The sequence below is a fragment of the Bison bison genome, unplaced genomic scaffold, assembly GCF_000754665.1.
Source record: "Bison bison bison isolate TAMUID 2011002044 unplaced genomic scaffold, Bison_UMD1.0 scf7180017864473, whole genome shotgun sequence".
In the NCBI taxonomy this organism is placed as follows: Eukaryota; Metazoa; Chordata; class Mammalia; order Artiodactyla; family Bovidae; genus Bison; species Bison bison.
In genome coordinates, this window is record NW_011495034.1 from 21,044,892 (window position 1) to 21,068,819 (window position 23,928).

A 23,928-nucleotide genomic window follows, 5' to 3' on the forward strand; every position below is an offset into this window, starting at 1 on the left:
ATTCAAAATATAATTATACATAAAATTTAAATTTAGAAAAAAACAGATATTCTGTGTTGAATCCCAAGAATATTCTACACAACCAGAAAAAAAAAACCTAAAATCAAATAAAGATTGAGAGTCATCTGCTGCTGCTGCTGCTGCTGCTAAGTCGCTTCAGTCGTGTCCGACTCTATGCAACCCCATAGACGGCAGCCCACCAGGCTCCCCCGTCCCTGGGATTCTCCAGGCAAGAACACTGGAGTGGGTTGCCATTTCCTTCTCCGACGCATGAAAGTGGAAAGTGAAAGTGAAGTCACTCAGTCGTGTCTGACTCTTAGTGACCCCATGGACTGCAGCCCACCAGGCTCCTCCGTCCATGGGATTTTCCAGGCAAGAGTACTGGAGTGGGGGTGCCATTGCCTTCTCCGTGCGAGTCATCAGATATAATCTAATCACATTTTTGCAACCAAAAACTGAATCAATTTCTTCTGAGTAACTAAAATGAATTTCAGAACATCATTTCCTTAAAACAATCTGCTTCCTACATATTGTGAATAGGCAGAAAATAGCAAATCATTTTGTTTGGCACAGAAAAGACGTCAAATTTTATACTTCATGAGGGAAAGGTCATGTGTAGAACAAGCAAGGCCATAAAGCTGCATGGATTTTCTCCATATATTTAAGGAAACAGCAATGGTAACTATAGTGATGGGGAAAAAATCTTTTCCCTCTTCTGTTACTGAAAACAATAAGATGAAATTAAAAGTTTTAAATAAGATAAAAACATAATCCTGCCACCTTACCCTATTTTATTTTTAGTGAGTGTGATTCTTCATCCACACACAGCTATAATCAATATATACTTAGCAATGTATATGCTGTTTTTCACTGTTTGTACAGAAGTATTCCAAACTACCGTTTGCAATGCTGCTCAATGAGGTGATGATATTAACAATTTAATTAGTGAGTCACATAATATAAAAGCGTTAAGGTTTTATCCAACTTTTCACTACTATTAATCATGCCAGGCAAATAGTTTTTTATATATACTTCTTTTGAATTTTTTCCTAGGTTTGAGGTCAAAGATATTATTCAATAGCTTTACCATACCATAAAAATATTCATGGTGCTTTAGACATATCCCAATACAGCTTTCCAAAAAGTATGCCAATTAGAAAAACTAACAGAAGTGCATTAATGTACAGTTTCACTGTAACTTCACCAGCATTGAATATTATCATTTTTGACTTTTGGTAGAAGTAAAAAGTTAACCTTAAAATGATCATTTTTTAAAAATACTGCATTTAACTTTAAGATAATTTTTGAAGCCTGTATATACAGGATCACGCAAAACAGAGTGAATGAACTTTTTCTTAAAAAAGGCCAGACAGTAGATATTTTAGGCTTGCAGGTCATAAGGTCTGTGTTCAACTACTCAGCTCTGCCATTGTAGCTCCAAAGCAGCCATAAACAATACATAAGCATGGCTGGGTTCCAATAAAACTTTATTTACAAAAATAGCTGGCTGGCCCACAGACCATAGCGTGTATTGACTATGATCTACAATATAGAAAGCAAGATAGTCACATCTTTCACATTGTATGTATCTAATCAGTAAAATATCATGTTGCTGCTGCTGCTAAGTCGTTTCAGTCGTGTCCAACTCTGTGCGACCCTACAACGGCAGCCCACCAGGCTCCCCCATCCCTGGGATTCTCCAGGCAAGAACACTGGAGTGGGTTGCCATTTCCTTCTCCAATGCATGAAAGGGAAAAGTGAAAGTGAAGTCGCTCAGTGGTATCCGACTCTATCGACCCCCTGGACTGCAGCCTACCAGGCTCCTCCATCCACGGAATTTAAAATATCATAAGCTTCAACTAAAGTAGAGATAAAAGATGTAGGTTTGGGATTATGTTTTTCTCCTAAGGCATCACTGTATATCTCCATTTCTTTTTTTTCTTTTAATAAATAAATTAATGCTCAAAAATTTCCCTAAAAACTAGAAGACACAAATAAACAGCTATAACTAAACAGAGAAAGCTAAACCTCAGGATATTTTTACAGCACTGCCACTTTAGTAAAGTTGGTCATCTAGGAAAAAAGGAATTAAGACCAGAGGTGTCCTTTAAAAACGCAGTCTGAAGGGCTCCTTTTGGGAACTTCTGACTATGTATTTATTGTAGGAGGTGGAGAAGGAAAGATGTCCTGATCTCTTACAAGTTTTAATCCCAAATTTCCATTTGTCTGCTGGACCTCTCCACTTGGCAGCTCTAACTCAAACTGTTTGAAAGTGAACTATATTCTTTCCCTAGTGTCTTAGAACTACCTGCTTACAGTAATGTCATTTCCAAATCACCCAGGCTTGCAACCTCAGAGTCACCCGAGAGCCTGGCACATGACAAGCATACAGTAAAGAGGTAGTTGGTCAGTGTGTTCATTCATTCGCTTGTTCATCCATTCATTCATTTGCCCACTCATTCACTCTTCCATTCCCTCCTCCACTGCATTCAGTTGCCAAGTCTGTCACTACATTTCCTACATTAGTCAAGGGAATTTCTTCTTTTCTCCTGTTGCCACTACTTTAGTTCAGACTAACAGGTTTAATTGATGTCTTTATCATTTTCATCTTCCAAAAGATATCTCCAATATGTCAATACTGCAATAAATAAATCATTGATAACCCCCATCCACCAACCAATTTTGGAGTAGGCAACCCACTCCAGTATTCTTGCCTGGAGAAGCCCCTGGACAGAGGAGCCTGGCAGGCTACAGTCCATGGGGTCTCAAGAGTCGGACACGACTGAGCGACTTTCAGTTCACCAACCAATTTAAGTTTGTGAAAGTGAAAGTGTTAGTTGCTCAGTCAAGTCCGACTCTTTGTGACCCCATTGACTGTGGCCTGCCAGGCTTCTCTGTCCGTGGAATTCTCCAGGCAATAATACTGGAGTGGGTTGCCATTCCCTTTTCCAGGGGATCTTCCTGACTCAGGAATTGAACCTGGGTCTCCTGCATTGCAGGCAGATTCATTACTGTCTGAGCCACCAGGAAATCCCCTAATTTAAGTTTCAGTTCAGTTCAGTTCAGTCGCTCAGTCGTGTATGACTCTTTGCGAGCCCATGAATTGCAGCACGCCAGGCCTCCCTGTCCATCACCAACTCCAAACACACCTAATATCCAAGATTTTTCACAATCTGGTCCCATTCAGGAATCAGCCTTTATCTGCTAATACTCCTTTTCTGGCAATCCTTGGATTCAGTCAAAGTTGAGCCATTCAATATTCCCCTTGTATCCCCATCCCAAACCAATCACAGTATTTGCACCTGAGTCCTCATCCCATTAGCTGACCTCAACTGTCCTAAAATTCCCTAATCCCTACACATTCAAGTCTTACACATCTACCTGTCAGGTCACTCATGAAGTCTTACTCTATTCTCTATTCTGTACTTACCTCCTCTTAGACGGGAAACATCTTAAAGATACCACACGTCAACTACTGCTATCCACAAGTGTCTAAAAGAATACCTTGAACACTGGAAAGTTCAACAGAAGTTTGCAGAATGGATGATAGAACTAAAATCACTTCCCTTCTTCTGAGTAGTAGCTTTCAGTCAATAGCAACTGTTTCAATTAAGATTTGTTGATGACATAAATTCTCTTGCTTTACCGTGTTCATTCCAGTGTATCAACGGAGACAGTATCACCTTCCACACAGAGTTTTGGTTGTTCCTGTCTCCCACTAGCTTTTCATCAGGATAATTGAAAAAGGCAGTAATAGTAATAGTAGTAATAATAGCAGTAGCAACAGTAGTAGTAGAGGTAGTAGCAATTTAATATATATGTATAGCGGCTAACATTCTTTGCAGGCATACTCTATCAGCCACTGTTCTAAAACACTTACACGTATTAACTCATTTAATCCTCATAAGAACACTCTGAATTAGATATGATTGTTATCCTTATCAAATACATTTTCCCAAACTTCTTATTCATCATTTTACACTAGCCCTCTCAGCACAGCACTAATCACCTTGTCCACTCTTCCAGATTGAATTAGGAAAGATGCAGATATGTGCAAGTAGCCACACACTCAAAAGAATTCTTCGGAAAGTTCTGACTAGAAAGACAGATGTCTATACCATCTTGTATTATACAAAAATGAAATCACTTTTGCACAACACAAAGCACATGTAAGATGCTGGATAACTGCTTGCTCACTTCTTTTTGCCTTCCTTCACTCCTCCCTTTCACCTTCCTTCCTCTTCCCTCCTTCCTTTTGCCCCTTGCCTCCTCCCTCCCTTCCTTCCTTTCTTCTTTTCTAATAGAACTTACTTTAGGTCTCTAAGATAAATTATTTGTGTTTTTATCTATTTAATATTTGCCTCTCAAACTGAAAAGCTAGTTCAGCAAAACTAGTGGGCATACCCGTCAAGCTAATGGCTCTCTCTCTCTCTCTCAAGCCTTTAGTGCTGCTGGACACAGAACAGGCCCTCGAATATTTAGATGAATGATTGAATGCAAGAAACAAGAAAGGGAGATAAGGAGAAAGCGGGGAGGAGGGAATGCTTGATGGGCTTGCTGGCATCTTGACTTAGACACACGCCATCTCAGCCACTGAGCAGCTTGACCAGTTTACCAGGAAAGCTGCTTAATTACCAGCAAACATGACATTGCCTTATAGACTCTATAGTATCAGGACTAGAAAGGTTGTGTGTTTGTGTTTCCCTAACACTTTATTTTATCCCTTCTGCCCAACTTTCTCACACTGGTCCCCCTGCAGTATGGTGAAAAGTCAAGCTATAAAAGCAAAGCACAGATAACAAGTTTGGATACGAGGTCAACTTGTAATCCTTTTCATGATCATTCTCCCTGCTCTCTACAACTCTTCCTAAGCAAGCACACACAACACCCCAGGATGACTACTAAGGGCTTCCCTCATCTCTTAACTTTCTATTCTGAACTAGTCTAATCAGCTGACTATCAGCCACTGCAAGTGGTGGCAGAATTCAGCAATCAAGCCTGGGTTAGGAACCTGACTGGGGAGTTCAGAAATTCCCTGGCACCACTCTAACTGTCTCTTTAATTTACATTCACATGCCCAGAAGCCTGACCCAAAGTTAATGGGAATGTAAATTCTCAACCCTCTGAGCCCAGTTACAACTAACACATGCACAAGCACACAGATCTACCCAGTTTCGTTCCAGTCACCACCTTGACCTTGACCTTGACAGGTACCAACACTTTAGAAAATCTCCAACCAGCAACACCTGCCAAGGTCCCCTCTTGCAGGCACCTTTTCCAAGAAACACAACTCGAAGGAAGCAAAACAGACTTAGCCCAGGCTGTGAAGACACTTTTTACAACTGGATCCAACACAACTCAAAGCTCAAAAAGCAAGTAAACAGAGGCTAAAATCTAGTTAGATGGAAGCAATTTTCCTATCAAATAGTCTTCCAAAGTTCTATGTTAAATTGCTCATGCAACCACTTCTGTCACATCCAATTAAGTTTGAGTCACATTTTTATTTACACTTACCTCTGCCACTCGGTGGGTGGAACTAAACCGAGGTGGTAAACCAGCCAAAACACAGTGTTGGTGGGTGGCATTGAGATCATCTGCAGGAAAAATACCAAAAATTAAAGGGAAAAAAGCATCCAACACGCCACTTATCAGTCACTAAATAGTATTTAAATTACAAAGTAAACAGTAAATCCATCATTCAAGAAGAATGACAAGAACCAAAAATATAACAATTACTTTGTATAATCTAAACTATTTTTTGCAAGTAGGATGACTTTATATAGAGAGATAAATAGATATAGATAGATAGATATATCAGAGAAGGCGATGGCACCCCACTCCAGTACTCTTGCCTGGAAAATCCCATGGATGGAGGAGCCTGGTAGGCTGTAGTCCATGGGGTCGCTAAATGTAGGACAGGACTGACCGAGTTCACTTTCACTTTTCACTTTCATGCATTGGAGAAGGAAATGGCAACCCACTCCAGTGTTCTTGCCTGGAGAATCCCAGGGACGGGGGAGCCTGGTGAGCTGCCGTCTATGGGATCACATAGAGTCTGATACGACTGAAGTGACTTAGCAGCAGTAGCAGCAGATATACATATATGTGCACATATATATATAGTCATATGGATACAACCATTGTGGTGTAAAGCCATCAAAAACCACGACACTTTCAATAGAGAAAGGGGATGTGATTAATAATTACTTTAGGACAACAGGCGTAAACCAGCACTGTACTTAGCCAACAGGCTATATGGTCACCCTACTTACCTGTAGTCTTATGATACCCACTCACCACTATTTATGGGTTGAACTTCTCTTTTTCATTATACATCTAATTCTACTCATGCTTTATGAATAAGCCAAAATTCTTTCGTATTCTTTGGAATTGAACATCTTTCATCTGAAAATCTGCCTCCTGCCCTCCCCAATCAAAGTATCAATTTTGCCCTAACAATTTTCCAGGCAGCAAACCAACCAACTCAGCACGTTGCAATGCTTTGGCTCTCAGAACAGAATTCAAGCCTACAGATTCATGACCCAAGAATGGAGTAGGTGGTGAATTCATCAGCTAAAGAATATGCCTGAAACCACATGCAATTGGAGAAAAATCAATGGCCAAGTTCTTGTGTATTCTATGAAATGATGCCACGTGTGAGGCAAAAATCTGTATCACCTCTGCTTAGAGCATTGCTTCTATTCCTCTGTTAATAAGAAGAGAACCAGACTGTCCCTGGCAACACATGACTTCCTACATAAGCGACAAAGACTTCTTAGGAAGATACCAAGAAAGACAATGATTTAAATTAGGAGGCAAAGACCAACTACATGTCAGCAAAAACAACCTATAAAATTTCCTCTAAACATAAGAGAGGAAACACAAAATGCCAATTGCGGGATATTTGTTTATGGACCTTAGGGAGTAGTCATGACAAGGATGGGCTTCCCAGGTGGCAAAGAATTCAGCAACCAATGCAGGAGACACAGGCAATACAGGTTCAATCCCTGGGTGGGGAAGATCCTCTGGAGAAGGAAATGGCAACCCACTCAGTATTCTTGCCTGGAAAACCCCATGGACGCAGGAGCCTGGCGGGCTACAGTCCATGGGGTTGCAAAGAGTCAGACACAACTAAGTGATGAGCACTGAGAATGATGACAAGGTTGACCTTCTTGCCTTATACAACTATAAAACACAGGAAGACAGAGCATGACATAACCCCAAATACAAGAGAAATTAAATAGGTGAGCCCTACAATTGCCTGGCTTTCCAGCTGGAAACAGTTTCAGAGCCACAGAGTAGGGAGGGAGAAGTCAGAATTCTGAGCGTTCAGCTTTCCTTCCTGCTGAGTTGTGAAGACAAAGAGTAGGAAGACCAGGGAGCAGAGATCTGTAAGGCAGAATACTGCAATAGAAGAACTTGCGCAGGGAGAGATCAAGGAGACATCTGCAGAAGGGTTCCTTCCAGTCTTTGACTCCACACTAAACTGTGCATATGTGAATGAAAACTTGCTCCAGGCAGGAAAAGAAGCTCCAGAAAGCTGTAGGAAAAGAAGCTCCAGAAACCTCAGGCTCACATTAGGCCAAGAACACCGTGTTCTCAGCAGCCAGAATGGCTCCTACTATCTGAGACAATAATAGATAGAGTCTTTGTGTTCGTGTCCTCAGTCGCTCAGTCATGACCAACTCTTCACGACCCCATGGACTGTAGCCCGCCAGGCTCCTCTGTCCATGGGATTCTCCAGGCAAGAATACTAGAGCAGGCTGCCACTTCCTCCTCCAGGGGATCTTTCCGACCCAGGGAACTAACCGGTGTCTCTTGCATCTTCTGTATTTGCAGGTGGATTCTTCACCACTGCACTGCCTGGCAAGGCCCAGATAAGAGTCTTTACAAAAGCATAATCTTAGTAGTAAGGTTAAACAAGTCCTATATGAAAGGCTGCCCAAGATCCACCTAAAAGCTTAAAAGCAAGCCTCAAAAGAATCCAACTTATTCCAAATAATTTAATTACTCACTAGAGCAAAGTCCAACACTACTTAAAAGAGTATAACAAAATCAGACACCAATAAATAAAATTGGCCATAACCAGATTCACCCAAAAAGTAACACAGAGAAATAAAAGATATATGATACAATAGATAACTAATGAGAACCTACCATACAGCATGAGGAATTCTACTCAATGCTTTGTGGTGACCTAAATGGGAAAGGAATATATATATATATAACTGATAAACTGATTCACTTTGCTGTACAGTAGAAACTAACATACTGTAAAGCAATTATCCTCCAATTTAAAAAATTAAAATTAAATTAAAAAAAAATTTTTTTAAGTGTGGCTTAAGGCCTGAAGACGACTGGATGACCCTTCTCTCTTCAATTTGCCCTCTGAGGATTTCAGTTAAGGACACACCTGAGAATTTCTAGTTGATCTGAACTATTTTGTCTGAAGGGGGATTCAAAGCCGAACAAAAACAAAAAGCAGGGGTTGCAGGAGTTTCCCCAGGCCAGATGCCCATAAAGGACTGAAACAATTTCTAAGAAATATACAGATGCCATTCTCACCTATCCAAATAAAAGCCTCATTACTCCCTGGCTATTAACAGTGGGCTCTAAAGATATCACAAGGAGGGAGAAAATCATCTTAACAGACAGATTTCTTAAGAGCTTTTGTTCCGCTGAGGGGCAGCTCAAAGGCACTTAAGAAGGAAGACCAAGTGGCAAACACAACATTAGAAGTAACAGTCCGGGGTGTGTGCCTTTCTTTAAATCCTTGGCAACTCTCTAATCAAACGACTCTTTTGAAATTGCTCCCAAATGTCTCTAGTCCTTTATGACTTTTAGAAAGAACCCTGTATTTTCACTGTGGGACTTCTAATTTGTCTCAAACTCTAAATCTATGAACGTGGCTCAAACCTCATGGATTGTACATCTCAAAGGATGTACTAAAGATGCCCCCAGCTTTAAAGACTAATCCTAATAATTTTTAGAAAGAAAACATTAAAGAATGCCTATTTGCCAGAGTTATCTCAGGAAACAGCTAAAAAAACTGACTATACTCAGGAGCAATCAGAGTTTGTAGAATTTATTCAACAAAACAAATGGAAAAAGAGCTCTCACTCTTTGCAGGCTAAATGCTGCTTGCTCTATCAGTGGAAGGACAGAACGCTGGACATTCACTGTAGCATGAAATCTCATCTCATATAAGAGACCACAGATGCAAAGGCATAATTCACGCTAGGGTGATCAGTTCATGCCCAGTACTTTCCTGGCGTTAATACAAAGTCCCGAATCCTGAGATCCTCTCCCCTACCCAGACAAACTGGGACAGCTGGTCACCCTAAATGTAACCCAGCCCTTATTTTCTTGGTTTTGTTGTCCAGTGTTTCACCAGGGGCTACTGCGTCCCCAAATTTCTTAAAGTAACAATCAGGAGCTTTGCTAAAGGCACTCCAGAGCTAAATAAGCCCAATACTGAAATCCAATCTTCCCACTTTCACACAATCACTGAAGCTTTTCATTCTTACTCACCTGTCCATTCTCATCCCTCAATCTTAATATTTATGACCTTATTTTTCCTAGATGTGGGGACATCCATGACTGAGGACATTTTCAGAATTTAATAGCCAACGGAAGGGGGGAAGGGAGTATTCCTGATGAGACGACAGTACAGACCCAGACCTCTACCTACCCCATTCCTAGATTCTCAATGAGACCATCAAAGAAATATCAAAAAAATGAAGACTCCTTTCAGTGCTCAATATCAGAGAAAGGTGCTCAATATGCCAGAAATTACAAGCAACTCTGCTGGATACAGTATAAGAGGAATGAGATTAAAGAAAGGTAGCACTGTACTATAAATCAATTATACTTCAATTAGGAAAAAATACCAGGACTTCCCTGGCAGGCCAGTGGTTAAGATCTCCCCATCCAAGGCAGGGGGTAAGGGTTCGATCCCCAGTCCAAAAGCTGCCCATGTTTGCTCGTACTGTGAGCATCCATACCACCCAAAGACAAAAACAAGTTATTCAGTTCGCTCCAGTTCATCAAGTCTCTCATCTGACCCTGCAAAGGTGCATTTTCTGCCTTCAGGTGAAGTATTTAGCCAGGAATCTGTACTAAGTTTTCATAGAACCAGTCTTAACACCAAGTTGCCTCTTAGCTGGTGCTAGTCTTCTTTCTATAAGGAAAAACAGGCAAGGAAAAAATTACTAAACTCGGGCAAAATTACTATAGTTCTAAGGAAAGGAACCAGTTTGACAGAAACTGCCTCTTCTGAAAAAGTGTTACTCAAATGGTCAGAAAAAAATTTTCATAAAAGTCTCAATTTTTCAAGAAGCCACTTGACTCAAGAAGGCACTGCACCTGTAATAATGGGGCAAAGTAATCATGAAGATGGAACAGCATGAGATCAGGAAAGGCTGCTTGGGGCTGATTTGTTTTTTTAGTAAGTCTGCCTTCATTTAAAACAGTAAGAGCCTGACTACACAACAGAATGCATGCTGCAGAAAAACCAAATCACCCAAGTGAATGGGAACTCAAGAAATTCTCCCAGAACTCAGACAGAAAACAAAAATTAGTGACAGAAAAAGATAAGAGATGAGGGGCAGATTAAGCCAAAAGAGATAGAACAGAAATCTTAGAAAGCAGAAAATAGAGCAATGAAAGAATAATCAAAGAAATAACAGAAGAATATTTTCCAAAGTTGTAAAAAGGCCTGAGTCTGTACTACAAAATGGCTAACCAAGTGCATAAACATTTTCCGTTCAAAAATTAAATATAAAATACGAAAAATGTCCAAACAAAAAGCACAACTTGCTATAATAGATCAAAATGGAGATGATTTCAGGTATCTCCTTAACATCAAATATTAGAGGTCAAGGGAACAATATCTATAGAGCTTTAAGGTGGAAACCTCCTTACTCAAGATTCTGATAGCCATTAAAGGAGATATGAATACATGTAGATATAGTAAGTCACACTCAAACAATGCAAAGACTCAGAAAACACACTACCACCACTTCCCTATCATTAGCCTTCATCAAACAGTTAGAACCTATACTTTAGCTGACAAGATGGCAATCAAAATAATTAAAACCACAATATAAAAAGACTAGCAGGGAACATACAAGTTGTTAAATAATTTTAATACGGCTATTTAATTCAATGCTAGTATAATTAATGAGCTTCCATGGTGGCTCAATGGTAAAGAATCTGCCTGCCAATGTAGGAGACTCCAGTTCAATCCCTGGGTCGGGAAGATTCCCTGGAGAAGGGAATGGCAACCCATTCAGGTATTCCTGCCTGGAAAACTCCCTGGACAGAGGAGTCTGGTGGACTACAGTTCATGGGGTCACAAAGAGTTGGACATGACTTAGTGACGAAATAAGAACATAATAATAAATGAAAGTAAGTACACTTCATCTAAAAAATTTTCTATATTAAAATTTATTTTAGGGACTTCCCTGGTAGGCCAGTGGTTAAGACCTTAGGCTTCCAATGCAAGGGGCATGGGTTTGATCCCTGGATCAGGAACTAAGATCCCATATGCTGTGCTGCTGCTGCTGCTGCTAAGTCGCTTCAGTCGTGTCCGACTCTATGCGACCCCATAGACGGCAGCCCACCAGGCTCCCCCATCCCTGGGATTCTCCAGGCAAGAACACTGGAGTGGGTTGCCATTTCCTTCTCCAATGCATGAAAATGAAAAGTGAAAGTGAACTCGGTCAGTCGTATCCTACATTTAGCGACCCCATGGACTGCAGCCTACCAGGCTCCTCCATCCATGGGATTTTCCAGGCAAGAGTACTGCAGTGGGGTGCCATTGCCATCTCCAACATGCTGTGCAGCAGGGTCAAAAATTTAAAAAAAAAAAAAATTTTTTTTTTAAGAATTGTTTAAAAAAATCTAAGTCAAAAATTTTAAAGAGTATGTTTGTTTTTTTTTAATGCCCAGTAAAAGAACAGAAGAGCTGAATAAAGTAAGCATCAAGATGCATGTCAATAACATGTCAACAGAAAAATGGGCAAAAGATGATCAGCTAATAAATAGTAATAGAAAGAAGAATACAAATGGCCATGAAAACATGTAAAGTGTTCAACATCATCAACAAGTAAGTGTACTTTAAAACAACAGCATGTTATTTTCACTCATTAAATTGGAGAAAACATTTTTAATTGTAATGCCTGGTGTTGCCTAGGGCGCAATAAGGTAGGTTGGTAAAAGGAACTGATAAACACATTTCATACACTGTAGGTAGGAAGGCAAACTGAGAACATTCTGAAGAACAGTCTAACCATGCAATATCTACAGTCTTTACCTATCAACACTCTCATCCTTACTCAGGTGGCTCACTTCTAGTAACTCTTCCTAGAGAAATAACCATAGGTGCAGATAAAGATTAGGTACAAAGATGTTCACCAGAGAGATATATTTGATACCAAGGCACTGGTAATAAATGGCATGACAAAAGTAGAGGACTCCTATTTAAGCCATTTTTTAAAATCACATTTTCGAGGAATATTTAGTAAGGAAAAATATTCAAGATATATAAGTATTGGAGAAAAAAGACAAAAAACTATTGGGAAAAAAACAAGATATAACACATTATTGTTGTTGCTGTTGTTCAGCTGCTCAGTCGTGTCCGACTCTGTGACCCCATAGACTGTAGCACACCAGGCTTCCCTGTCCTTCACTGTCTCCTGGAGTTTGCTCAAACCCATGTCCATTGAGTTGGTAATACGATCTAACTATCTCTTCCCCTGTTGTTCCCTTCTCCTCTTGCCTTCAATCTTTCCTAGCATCAGGATCTTTCCCAACGAGTCAGCTCTTCACATCAGGTGGCTAAAGTATTAGGGCTTCAGCTTCAGCATCAGTCCTTCCAATGAATATTCAAGCTTGATTTCCTTTAGGATTGACTGGTTTGATCTCCTTGCAGTCCAAGGGACTCTCAGGTGTCTTTGCTAGCATCACAAATCGAAGGCATCAATTATTCAACACTCAGCGTTCTTTATGGTCCAACTCTCACAGCCATACATGACTACTGGAAAAACTTTAGCTTTGACAACGTTCACCTTTACCGGCAAAGTGATGTCTCTGCTTTTTAATACACTGTCTAGGTTTGTCATAGCTTTCCTTCCAAGGAGCAAGCGTCTTTTAATTTCATGGCTGCAGTCACCATCTGCAGTGATTTTGGAGCCCAAGAAAATAAAGAGTGTTGCTGTTTCCATTGTTTCCCATCTATTTGCCATGAAGTGATGGGACTGGATGCCATGATCTGTTTTTTGAGTGCTGAGTTTTAAGCCAGCTTTTTCACTCTCTTTCACCTTTATCAAGAAGCTCTTACGTTCCACTTTGCTCTCTGCCGTTAGAGTGGTATCATCTGCATATCTGAGATTGTTGATATTTCTCCCAGCAATCTTGATTCCAGCTTGTGATTCATTCAGCCTGGCATTTCACATGATGTACTCTGCATATAAGTTAAATAAGGAAGGTGACAATATACAGGCTTGATGCACACTTTTCTCAATTTTGAACCAGTCTGGTGTTCCATGTCCGGTTCTAACTGTTGCTTCTTGACTTGCATACAGGATTCTCAGGAGACAGGTAAGGTGGCCTGGTATTCCCAAACATATCTAATATATTAATTTTCTAAACATCATATCTAATGATATTAATATCATATTAACATTATATCTAATACCATATAATCTGATATTAATTTTCGCATATTTGGGAAAACATATTTTCCCAGGTATAGGAAAAAAATGCTAGAAGGAATCACATCAAATAGTTATGAATGTTGCTAGCTCTGTGTGGTCATATTATGTGATGTATTTTTGTTACCCAATTTACACTTCCTTATAGTTTACAAATTCTTTACAGTAAGCATCAATTCTAATATTTCATTTTTAGCATCTCTGAATTTAGAGCACATCTTAAAATTGATTGTTTTTTGGGGAGTTGGTTTTTTCTTTTATTTATACATTTAAATTTGGCTGGGTGGGTCTTCATCGCTGCACACAGGCTTTCTCTAGTTGCTGTGCATGGGCTACTCATTGTGGTGGCTTCTCTGTTGCAGAGCACGGACTCTAGGGTGCAGATTTAAGTAGCTTCAGCTCACGGATTTAATAGTTGTGGCTCACGGGCTCTAGAGCGCAGGCTTCATAGTTGTGGCACAGGGGCTTAGGTGCCCTGCAGAATGTGGGATTTTCCTGGACCAGGGATGGAACCCGTGTCCCCTGCACTGGCAGGTAGATCCTTAACCATGGGACCACCAGAGAAGTCCTTCACAGCATCTTTGACTGGATAGCATACATTATTACTTTTGTACTTAACGATAAAAAATAAAACAGTAAGTATGATGACTTTTTTAAATGCAAAAGGGAATGCTCAATGAAGAGGTCCTCAGAAAAGAGAGATTCATTCCCCAAAAAGAAATGAAAGAACCCTGAAATCAGTAAGGGCAATAAGAGCTTTGGTTCGTTTTACACATCTTTTGCAGTGTATTTTCCAGGGGACTGAAAACTCTTTTATAGAAACAAGTACGGAGGTGAAGATGACCTCAGGGTACACACCTTTCTCTCTCTTTGTTTTCCAAGATTAACTTTTATGGAATGCTTATTTTATTGTTGGGCTGAGAAGAGAATACATTCTAGAGGTTAATCATTCATTCTTGATTTCTAAATCAGCAAAAGGAACTTTAATCCCACTTTAGGAAGGGCTGCCTTTTCTCATCCTGGTAGCAACTCTTCCCATGAGACAGAAGGGCAGAGGGGATCATGGAAATGGAGAGATGGGTTAGGTTAACAGGGTTAGGGTTAGGTTAACAGAAAACTTGAATGAAGTCTCTTCTCTTCCCACTTTGTATATACAAAGCCACTGCTCCAGTGAACTCCAGGCCCCAGAACTTCCAAGTAAAGCTAATGAATGAAACTGGAATAGCCACTTAAACTTTTCAGTTCTGTTCCTTCAAACACCTTTTGACTACTTTCTTTAGTCACTCCTATTTCAATATCTGATTTTCCATTGGCAATTGAAGATAGTTTTTTTTTTAAAAAAAGCAAAAGTGTTAGTTGCTCAGTCATGTCCAGCTCTTTGTGACTCCATGGACTCAGCCTACCAGACTCTTCTGTCCATGTAATTCTCCAGGCAAGAATTCTGGAGTGGGTTGCCATTACCTTCTCCAGGGCATCTTCCTGACCCAGGGATTGAACCCTGGTCTCCTGCATTGCAGGCAGATTCTTTACCACCTGAGCCCCCACAGAAGCCCAAGATAAGGTTTCTGGCTAATACTTAGGGAGGAAATAAGGCTGTTCTCTCCAGATACTCGGCAAGTTCCTATTCTGTACAAGGCACTAAGTGCTGTGCACAGTACAGAAATACAATTAATAGTGGCTCTGAAAAACCTTAGCTCTAATAGGTGACATAAGACTGCTATATCAGTTGCTACAGTCTGGAGGGAAAGAGAGTTATGGCAACCACATTGAATGGCTGGTGTCACTGTCACTGTGGCTATTAAATTTTTTTAATGTCAACCCTAAATAGGTGAGTTATACGTGTACCTAGAATGAAGGAGAAAATATAACTAGGTGGAGGGAACAATATGAAAATGTAAGGGGAAAGAGGTATGCCAGGATCAGTTTTAGAACAAAGTCACTATAATGAACTAAGGACGATAATTTATACCTTTTTAAAATTTGTAGGAAATTTCCTGGCACTTTTGATGCCGTGTCCAGAAATCGTTGGAGAACTAAGATCCTGAAAGCCTCGAACTGTGTCAAAAAAAAAAAAAAAAAGTTGAAATGTTTATTGGGCCTAGAAGAATTATTCCACAGAGACAGTTTAATGGGGGTATAGTGCCAGCACAGTAGTGGCGGTGGCTTAGTCGCTAAATCATGTCCAACTCTTGCAACCCCAGGGACTACAGCCTGCCAGGCTCCTCTGTCCATGGGATTCTCTAGGCAAGAATACTGGAGAGGGTTGCCATTTCCTTGTCCAGGACATCTTCCCCATCCAGGGATCAAACTTGTGTCTCTTTTGTCTCCTGCATTGCAGGCGGATTCTTTACCATTGAGCCACCAAGGAAGCCCAATGAGGACATTGGGCTTGAAATCTGCTGCAGGAACTGACTGATTCAAGAAAGTCAGATTCATTCCTGGTCTAGTCCTGAGCTCAGTCAACAAAAATCAATTAAATAAATAAATTTTTTTAAAGGCTTCATTCATGGTCATTCTCCCACTGTTTTTACAGAAGGAGCAAAGAGCATACACAGTATATGCAATCAAATTAAAAGCCTGAAAAATTCCTTCCCATAGCCTGTACTTTTATGAATTATGCTGTAGAGATAACCCAATAGCCAAAGAGGGCATAGTAAGACTGCCAGCCAGGGACTTCCCTGGTGGTCCAGTAGTTAAGAATACACCTTCCAATGCAGGAGACTGCATTCGATCGCTGGCTAGGGAACTAAGATTTCACATGCTGTGAGGCAACGAAGCCCAAGCTCTGCAACCAAAGAGCCAACGCTGCAATGAAGAGCCAGCAAGGCAATGAGAGATCCCACATGCTGCAACTGAAACCCGACAGAGCCAAAAGTAAATAAATAAATATTTAAAAAGAGACAGAGAGAGAGACTGCCACTCAACAGGGAACACTCCACCTACCAACCCGTATAGAGAATTATCTCAATACCACATGACTGATTGAATGAACCATAAGAGGTTAAAAGGTCTTCATAATTCATAGTAATATTATTATTCATCCTCAGCTTAAAAAAAAACACATAGGCACCTTTTTTTTTTTTTTTAACCTTTGATGGTGTTCTTATAAAAAAAAACATGGAAGAGAATGTACAAATTGATCCAGACACTGTGTCATTTGGAAAATTCTATGATGCCACATCGTTATCTGGATTAGTTATGAGGAAGTAAAGCATGGGTCACTGAAGGAATAGACTGTCATGGAAGATTCTAAAAGCTGTCTCTAGAGATCCCAGAATATAAGATGAATGGCCATCTGTTTTGGCAGGGGTCTTCAAAACCTTTTCCAGCCAGGAGCTTTTAAGGATAGAATAAATATTTCCTTTTGCCTATACTGCCATGAATGAAGAGGAATTTCACTCATTGATTCAATATTTATTAAAGCACCTACCATGTTCAAAGTACTGTGGTGGGTCCTGGAGAGGGTACACATTTTGGGGAATCTAAAATATAGTAATCAGAAGGCATTCTTAGAAAATTCCAGAAAAAGAATGAAGACACAGGACCTGAGTGACAACGGAATTCTCCTAGGAGTGCAATGAGAAGCAATCTCAGTAAAACTGTGTCAGATGGGTTTGAAGAAGGCAGTGTTTATCAAAACATTAACTAAGTCATATGATGCAACATCTAATAGCATCGAGCCAGCACCATGGCATGACTCTCCAGTCAGTAAAGACAGAGAAAGGCAGTGATGAACGCCAGGGAGAGAGGGAGAACCAAGCAACAAGAAAGCCACGGCTCGAACACAAAACCACCTCAATAATGCAGCGCGAGCCTGAGCTTTTGGTGAGGTCTGAAATCTTGACCTGACATTTGCAGCATGTTCTTTCAACTGATGTAAGTTTAGTGATTACAGTGGATGAGACCTTCTATGCAGGAGTCCAGTCACTCCATTTGGTTCTACAATTAATAACACACACATAAGCACAATTAATAACACACACTGTACACTGTCGACATACAGAGAAAGCATGGTCCCCTCATCAAAATAACAGATGAGCCTGTAAACATTATATAGTTCAAAAATATGACAGCAATGACATGGCTGAAATACCAGAAGTCAAGTGAGAGCATCTATGTCTTGGTATAAAGTTGATCAATTAAGAGAAAAAAAACCTTAAAAATAAACATCAAGTGACAAAAGTTAGGAAGAGTGAGAGTGTAAGAGAGCCAATCCCACATTTTTCTTCATGAAAGACTGACAGGCCTTAAAGTTGTTAAATGAAAAAACTGAAGTATTAAGGATATTTTAACAGTTAAGCAGGAAAGAATCACCTAAGGAATAAAATATGAATACAGTGAAAAGTAGTTACGTCTAAGAAATGGAACTTGGGGGTAGGTGGCAAAGTTTCCCCCTTTCCATTTTATTTTTTATTTATTTATTTTTCCTTTCCATTTTAGATCAACCTCCACTGTTTAAATTTTTATTTCCTAGTACATATATTATTTTTATTATAATACCAACAATAATATGGATGAGGTACTGACATGAAAAAAATCTCCAGGACATATTATTAAATTAAAAAAACTAAGTAGTATACACACACACACACATACACATATGTACCTACTAACACACAATAAGTCCCCTACATACAAATGAGTTTTGTTCTGAGAGTACCATCTGAAGGCCAATTAGTTCATAAGTCCAACAAAGCCTAGGTACTCAACTAACACAATACTGTACTGTCCCATTTGTGCTTTTTAAAAAAGCAGCCGTAACATAAACATATCTACATAACTATTTATGTTAATGCTTATAAAAGGAACAGACAGAAGATAAAAGAGTACCTCTACATTTTATTCTACGCACTTCCATATTATCTGAATCCTTAACAGTGAGAATATATGTGTATTCATCTATTAGTTGGTCAACTAATATTCTTTTTTGTTTGTTTGTTTGTTTTTTAACTAATATTCTTTTTCCACACTTTTAAAGAAAAAGATTCCACAACGATATAATTGGTAGAGCTAGCATAGTTCCACGGAAGAAAGAATAGGTTTGTCTCAGAAAAATCTGGACTTAAACGTAAGCTTCACTAGATATGTCACCTTGAGCAAGTGATTTTACCTCTCTGAGCTTCAATTTCCTTTTTAAAATGGGGTTTTATTGAGCTTTGCTGCTGCTGCTAAGTCACTTCAGTCGTGTCTGACTCTGTGCGACCCCAGAGACGACAGCCCACCAGGCTCCCCCGTCCCTGGGATTCTCTAGGCAAGAACACTGGAGTGTGTTGCCATTTCCTTCTCCAATGCAGGAAAGTGAAAAGTGAAAGTGAAGTCACTCAGTCGTGTCCGACTCTTGGCAACCCCATGAACTACAGCCTACCAGGCTCCTCTGTCCATGGGATTTTCCAGGCAAGAGTACTGGAGTGGGGTGCCATTGCCTTCTCCATTATGGAGCTTTATGGAGATACAGTTCACATACCTGCTTCCTGGTGCTGGTGGCTCAGGCGGCAAAGAATCTGCCTGCAACGCAGGAGACCTGGGTTCAATCCCTGGGTCGGGAAGATCCCCTGGAGCAGAAAATGGCAACCCATACCAGTATCCTTGCCTGGAGAATCCCATGGACAGAGAAGCCTGGTGGGCTACAGTCTATGGGGTCACAAAGAGTCAGACACGACTGAGCAACTAACATTTTCACTTTATGGAGCTTTATGGAGATACAATTCACATATCAAATAATTCACTCATTGAAAATATACAACTCACTGCATTTTAGTGCATTCACAGAATTGTGCAACCATCATCATAAACTAATTTGAGAGTATTTTCATACTCCTAAAAGAAACCATATACTACCCACTAGCAGTCCATTCCCATCAATTTTCTTTTCTGGGGAAAAAAAAAAAAGGTGACTAGAAGGGGACGATTACACACCTCACAGGTTTGTTACGATAAATAAATAAAATATATCAAAGCCTCCAGCTCAGTGCCTGGCCCTCAGGAGGTACTCATCACATATACTTCAAGTAAAGTTCACAACAGAAATACTACAGAAATAAACAAAAAGACTAGATATGGTAAGAAAATGGCAGATACTTCCAAGGACCTAGGAACACACTCAGGTTCCTATTCTCAGAGCCTATGACACCGGCCTTGTCCTCTCCCCAGTTTGTCTGAAGACCAAAAAATCTGGCGTGTAAAGTATGTGTTAGTTGCTCAGTCGTGCCCAACTCTTTGCTATCCCATAGACTGCAGAAATCCATGGGATTTCTCAGGCAGGAATACTGGAGTGGGCTGCCATTTCCTTCTCCAGGGGATTTCCCTACCCAGGGATCAAATCTGGGTCTCCTGCATTGCAGCAGATTCTTTACCATCTGAGCCACCAGGGATATCAAGTCAGAAACCCCAAGTTTGAAAATGTCAGCATTTAGGGGCATATTTTAGAGCAAAAAGTTTCAGGAGAGACACATCCTCAACCGTGCAAAAAAAAGTGAACAGCAATAAGCAGATACTGCGGTTGCCGAGCAGGGAAGGAGAACACGCTAAGTTCACATTGGACAAGCAGCGGAAACTATACTGTCATGTTCCTACGTTTCAGAGTGAAAATGGACATGACAGCTGCTCATTGGGCTGTTCAAGCACTTTCCACTTAAATGGCAATTCCTCAAGCTTACGACTGCAGCCTGAAGTTATAATTTACTACTGTTTCTGTATTATTCCCTTGCCTCGGCAGAAAGCAGAATGTAGCACCTACATTTCAAGACCCATGAGAGGTAATAAAGTATAATTATTTAGAATTTATGATTAAGCCATATATTAGAGGTCTTTTTTGCTTCAGCTGGTCAGTCAGAGGTTGGAGGAGGGAGGGAAAGGGGTCAGAGGAAAAAATAACACCAGCCTTTTCCTATGAACAAAAGGTCTAAGACAGGGCAGGACTGACAGACACCTGGAGGATTTACAAAGCTACCATGGTCTCCACAGGAAGCCCCAGAAGAGCCCCAGTCAAGAGACTTTTAAACTCCTAGAGGCCTCTGTTCTTCCTGCTCACAGAGCTACAAACTCCAACTCCGCTGCTCGTGTTGACTCCCGAATTAGACGCATGGCACATTTTCAGGTTACACCACATCAAACGCTCACAGTGCACCAGCTCTGGCTGCTCTAAGCCATAGGTATTTCAGAGAAGGTGAACCTCATCAAGGAGAAAACCACGGGTCAGGCTCTATAAGTAAATGCGACCCCCACCAAGGCAAGATTGCGGTTACTACAGAGCTCTGATTCAACAATGGCCAGATGGCAACTCTTCCCAGCCGCAAGAATCAACTGGGGAGATTTCCCTTCCTTGTAGTTCCTTTATGTGGCTACAGAAATATATACATGGAACGATTAGGTGCAAAGCCGGCCAAGCTCAGGGCATGGAGCGAGGTAAGAACCCAGCACTCAGCACTCTTCTGGCAGCCTCCCCTCACTGGTTCTCCAATACACCATGACCCAGGTCCCGGTCTTAATAACAAGTCCTCATGTTCAAGTTGTAATTCAGAAAGCGCTTTCCATAAACTTTCTCTTTTTAAAAAATGTTTTACATTTCTTTTAATATTTTGTTGTTGTTGTTGTTGCCACATAGCATGTGAGAGCTTAGCTCCCCAACCAGGGATTGACTTGAACCCAGGTCCCCTGCATTGGAAGCTCAGTCTTAACCACTAGACCACCAAGGGAAGTCTCGATACTTCTTTTTAAATTTCTTTTTAATTGGAGAATAACTGCTTTACAATGTTGTATTGGTTTCTGCCATATAACAAAGTGAATCAGCCAAACGTATACACGTGTCCCTCCCTCTTGAATCTCCCTCCCACCCCTCTAGGTCATCACAGAGCCCTGAGCTGACTCTATGTGCTATAGAGCAACTTCCCACTAGCTATCTATTTCACACATGGTAGAGTTTACATTTCGGAGAAGGCAGTGGCACCCCGCTCCAGTACTCTTGCCTGGAAAATCCCATGGATGGAGGAGCTTGGTAGGCTGCAGTCTGTGGGGTGGCTAACAGTCGGATACGACTGGATGACTTCACTTTCACTTTTCACTTTCCTGCATTGGAGAAGGAAATGGCAACCCACTCCAGTGTTGTTGCCTGGAGAATCCCAGGGATGGGGGAGACTGGTGGGCGGCCGTCTGTGGGGTCGCACAGAGTCGGACACGACTGAAGTGACTTAGCAGCAGCAGCAGCAGCAGCAGTGTATACATTTCAGTGCTACTTTCTCAATTCATCCCAGCCTCTCCTTCCCCGTTGTGTCCACAAGTCCACTCTGCATCTGCGTCTCTATCCCTGCCCTGTAAACAGGTCCCCTATACTTTTTTATTTGACTTCACAGTAACCCTGGGAAGCAAATGTCATGAAGCACCAGCTTTTCACTGGAGGCAGAGGCTCAGAGCGGTGCTAACAACGCACAGCCCACAGACAAGAGGGGAACCTGAGGGAAGCTCGTCACCTGACCTTTCTCTTATTCCACCCTGAACCTGAAAGTCACCTGGCCTTTCTATTATTCCATCCTAAACTGCTGGTGAGGGAACGCCAACCCAAAAAGGAGATACTGTGCATTTCCATTTATATTGCTGTTCTTTTTTGTCGTGCAATTTTTACTTGGCAACCGAAGCTTCAAAATAGTTAATTGGCACAATAATGACATGTGAAAATGAGATGTAGTTGGTTTTAAGGAAACAAAAGTAAAGAGAGTAGAGAGAACAGAGTCATGAAGAGTGATATGTGAAAAATAATAAATAAAGGGGTGGGGGGAGGAGGTTTGTCCAAAATGTTCATCTAACACTCACCTTTGTCCTGAACCATCCCACGTCTACAGTCGGCTCCGGCTTAATGAACATGATTTGGTTGATGTCCCTTGAACTGTATAATCGGTTCCACACAAAAAACAAACCCACAGTTTGTCTCCAAGCCACTTTTAAGTCCCTAACTCCCTGGTTGCCTTCAGTCTATGGAAAACATCTGTGGCAAAGTAAATCATCCCATTCTGAGAAAGACCAGAGTGTATTTTTTTTTTTCTTCTCTAAGTGTGTTTTGAAGTCCTGGTTGGAAAATTAGTGAAAATTGTAAATCTGCTTGCAAATCTGGTCATGTCTAACTCTGAGATTAGGGCAAAGATTCCAATTTAAAAGTAAAACCGTGACAACCCCAGTTAAGCGTGTCCTCAGGCACTGCCAGCAGGGCCTTCACTCAATTCCACAGGCAGTGGATTTATTACAGGCACCCGGCACGTTCCCCATCAGACACCCCTGGAGGACTGACTTGAGACAGCAGGGTTTGGTCTGCACTTCCTCTGCAGACCAATATATTATTATAAATTGAGCTAAACTGTTTCCTTTTCAAAAGTGCTATGAAGTTCAGATTTCAGGTATCAGCACAGGGCAGGGATCCCGGGACAGGGTTCTTTAGAGTCCTTGGCTTTTAAAAAGTAAAGAGAAAAGGTGGCTTTCCACCACGGTTGCTTTTATTTTTGTTTTGTTTAGCCTAAGAGAAGATGCGGGACAAGTCATTTTAGAAATCGAATATGACATCTTAATAAGAAAACAGATTCCAAGCACAAACTTGAGGTGCAGTGTGCTATGCTTGGCCTAGTTCACTAAGTTATCAGTTACTTCACCTTTATCTGAAGGCAGGAGTTTGGAAATCAGAACTAGATGTTATGTCTCAGATATCAGCTGCTATAAAATGACAACTATCTTCCTTTATCACCTACAACAGCTAACTGGAACCAATGTATATTATAAAAATGTATATTCATTATAAGTTAAAAGGACAATGCAATTATTTAATATTTTCATTTTTAATGTAATTTCTGAGCCAAGAAAAACATAACTTTAAAAAGAAATGGAGGGCTTCCCTGGTAGTCCAGCGGTTAAGAGTTCACCTTGCAATGCAGAGGACACTGGTTCCATCCCTGATCTGGGAAGATCTCACATGCTTCGGAGCAACTAAGCCCATGGTCTACAACTACTGAGTCCACGCTCGAGATCCTGGGAGCCCCAACTGCTGAAGCCCACGTGCCCTAGAGCCTGCGCTCTCCAATAAGAGAAGCCACAATGAGAAGCCCACGCACTGCAATGAAGAGTAGCCCCTGCTCGCCACGACTAGAGAAAGCCCACATAGAGCAACAAGCCGAAAATAAATAAATGGATAAATAACTTTTAAAAAATGAACTGGAAAAGAAAGAAGCAAACAGAC

General features: G+C 40.8%; 1 protein-coding gene across 1 annotated transcript in view; it reads right to left on the reverse strand.

Moving 5' to 3' along the window:
* FTO (fat mass and obesity associated) overlaps positions 1 to 23,928 on the reverse strand; it is a 425,927-nt gene that overhangs the window by 252,488 nt on the left and 149,511 nt on the right. Inside the window, exon 5 of the mRNA XM_010861935.1 lies at positions 5,515 to 5,594. Within this exon, the coding sequence (XP_010860237.1) occupies positions 5,515 to 5,594 (80 nt within the window). The remainder of the gene's footprint in view (positions 1 to 5,514; positions 5,595 to 23,928) is intronic.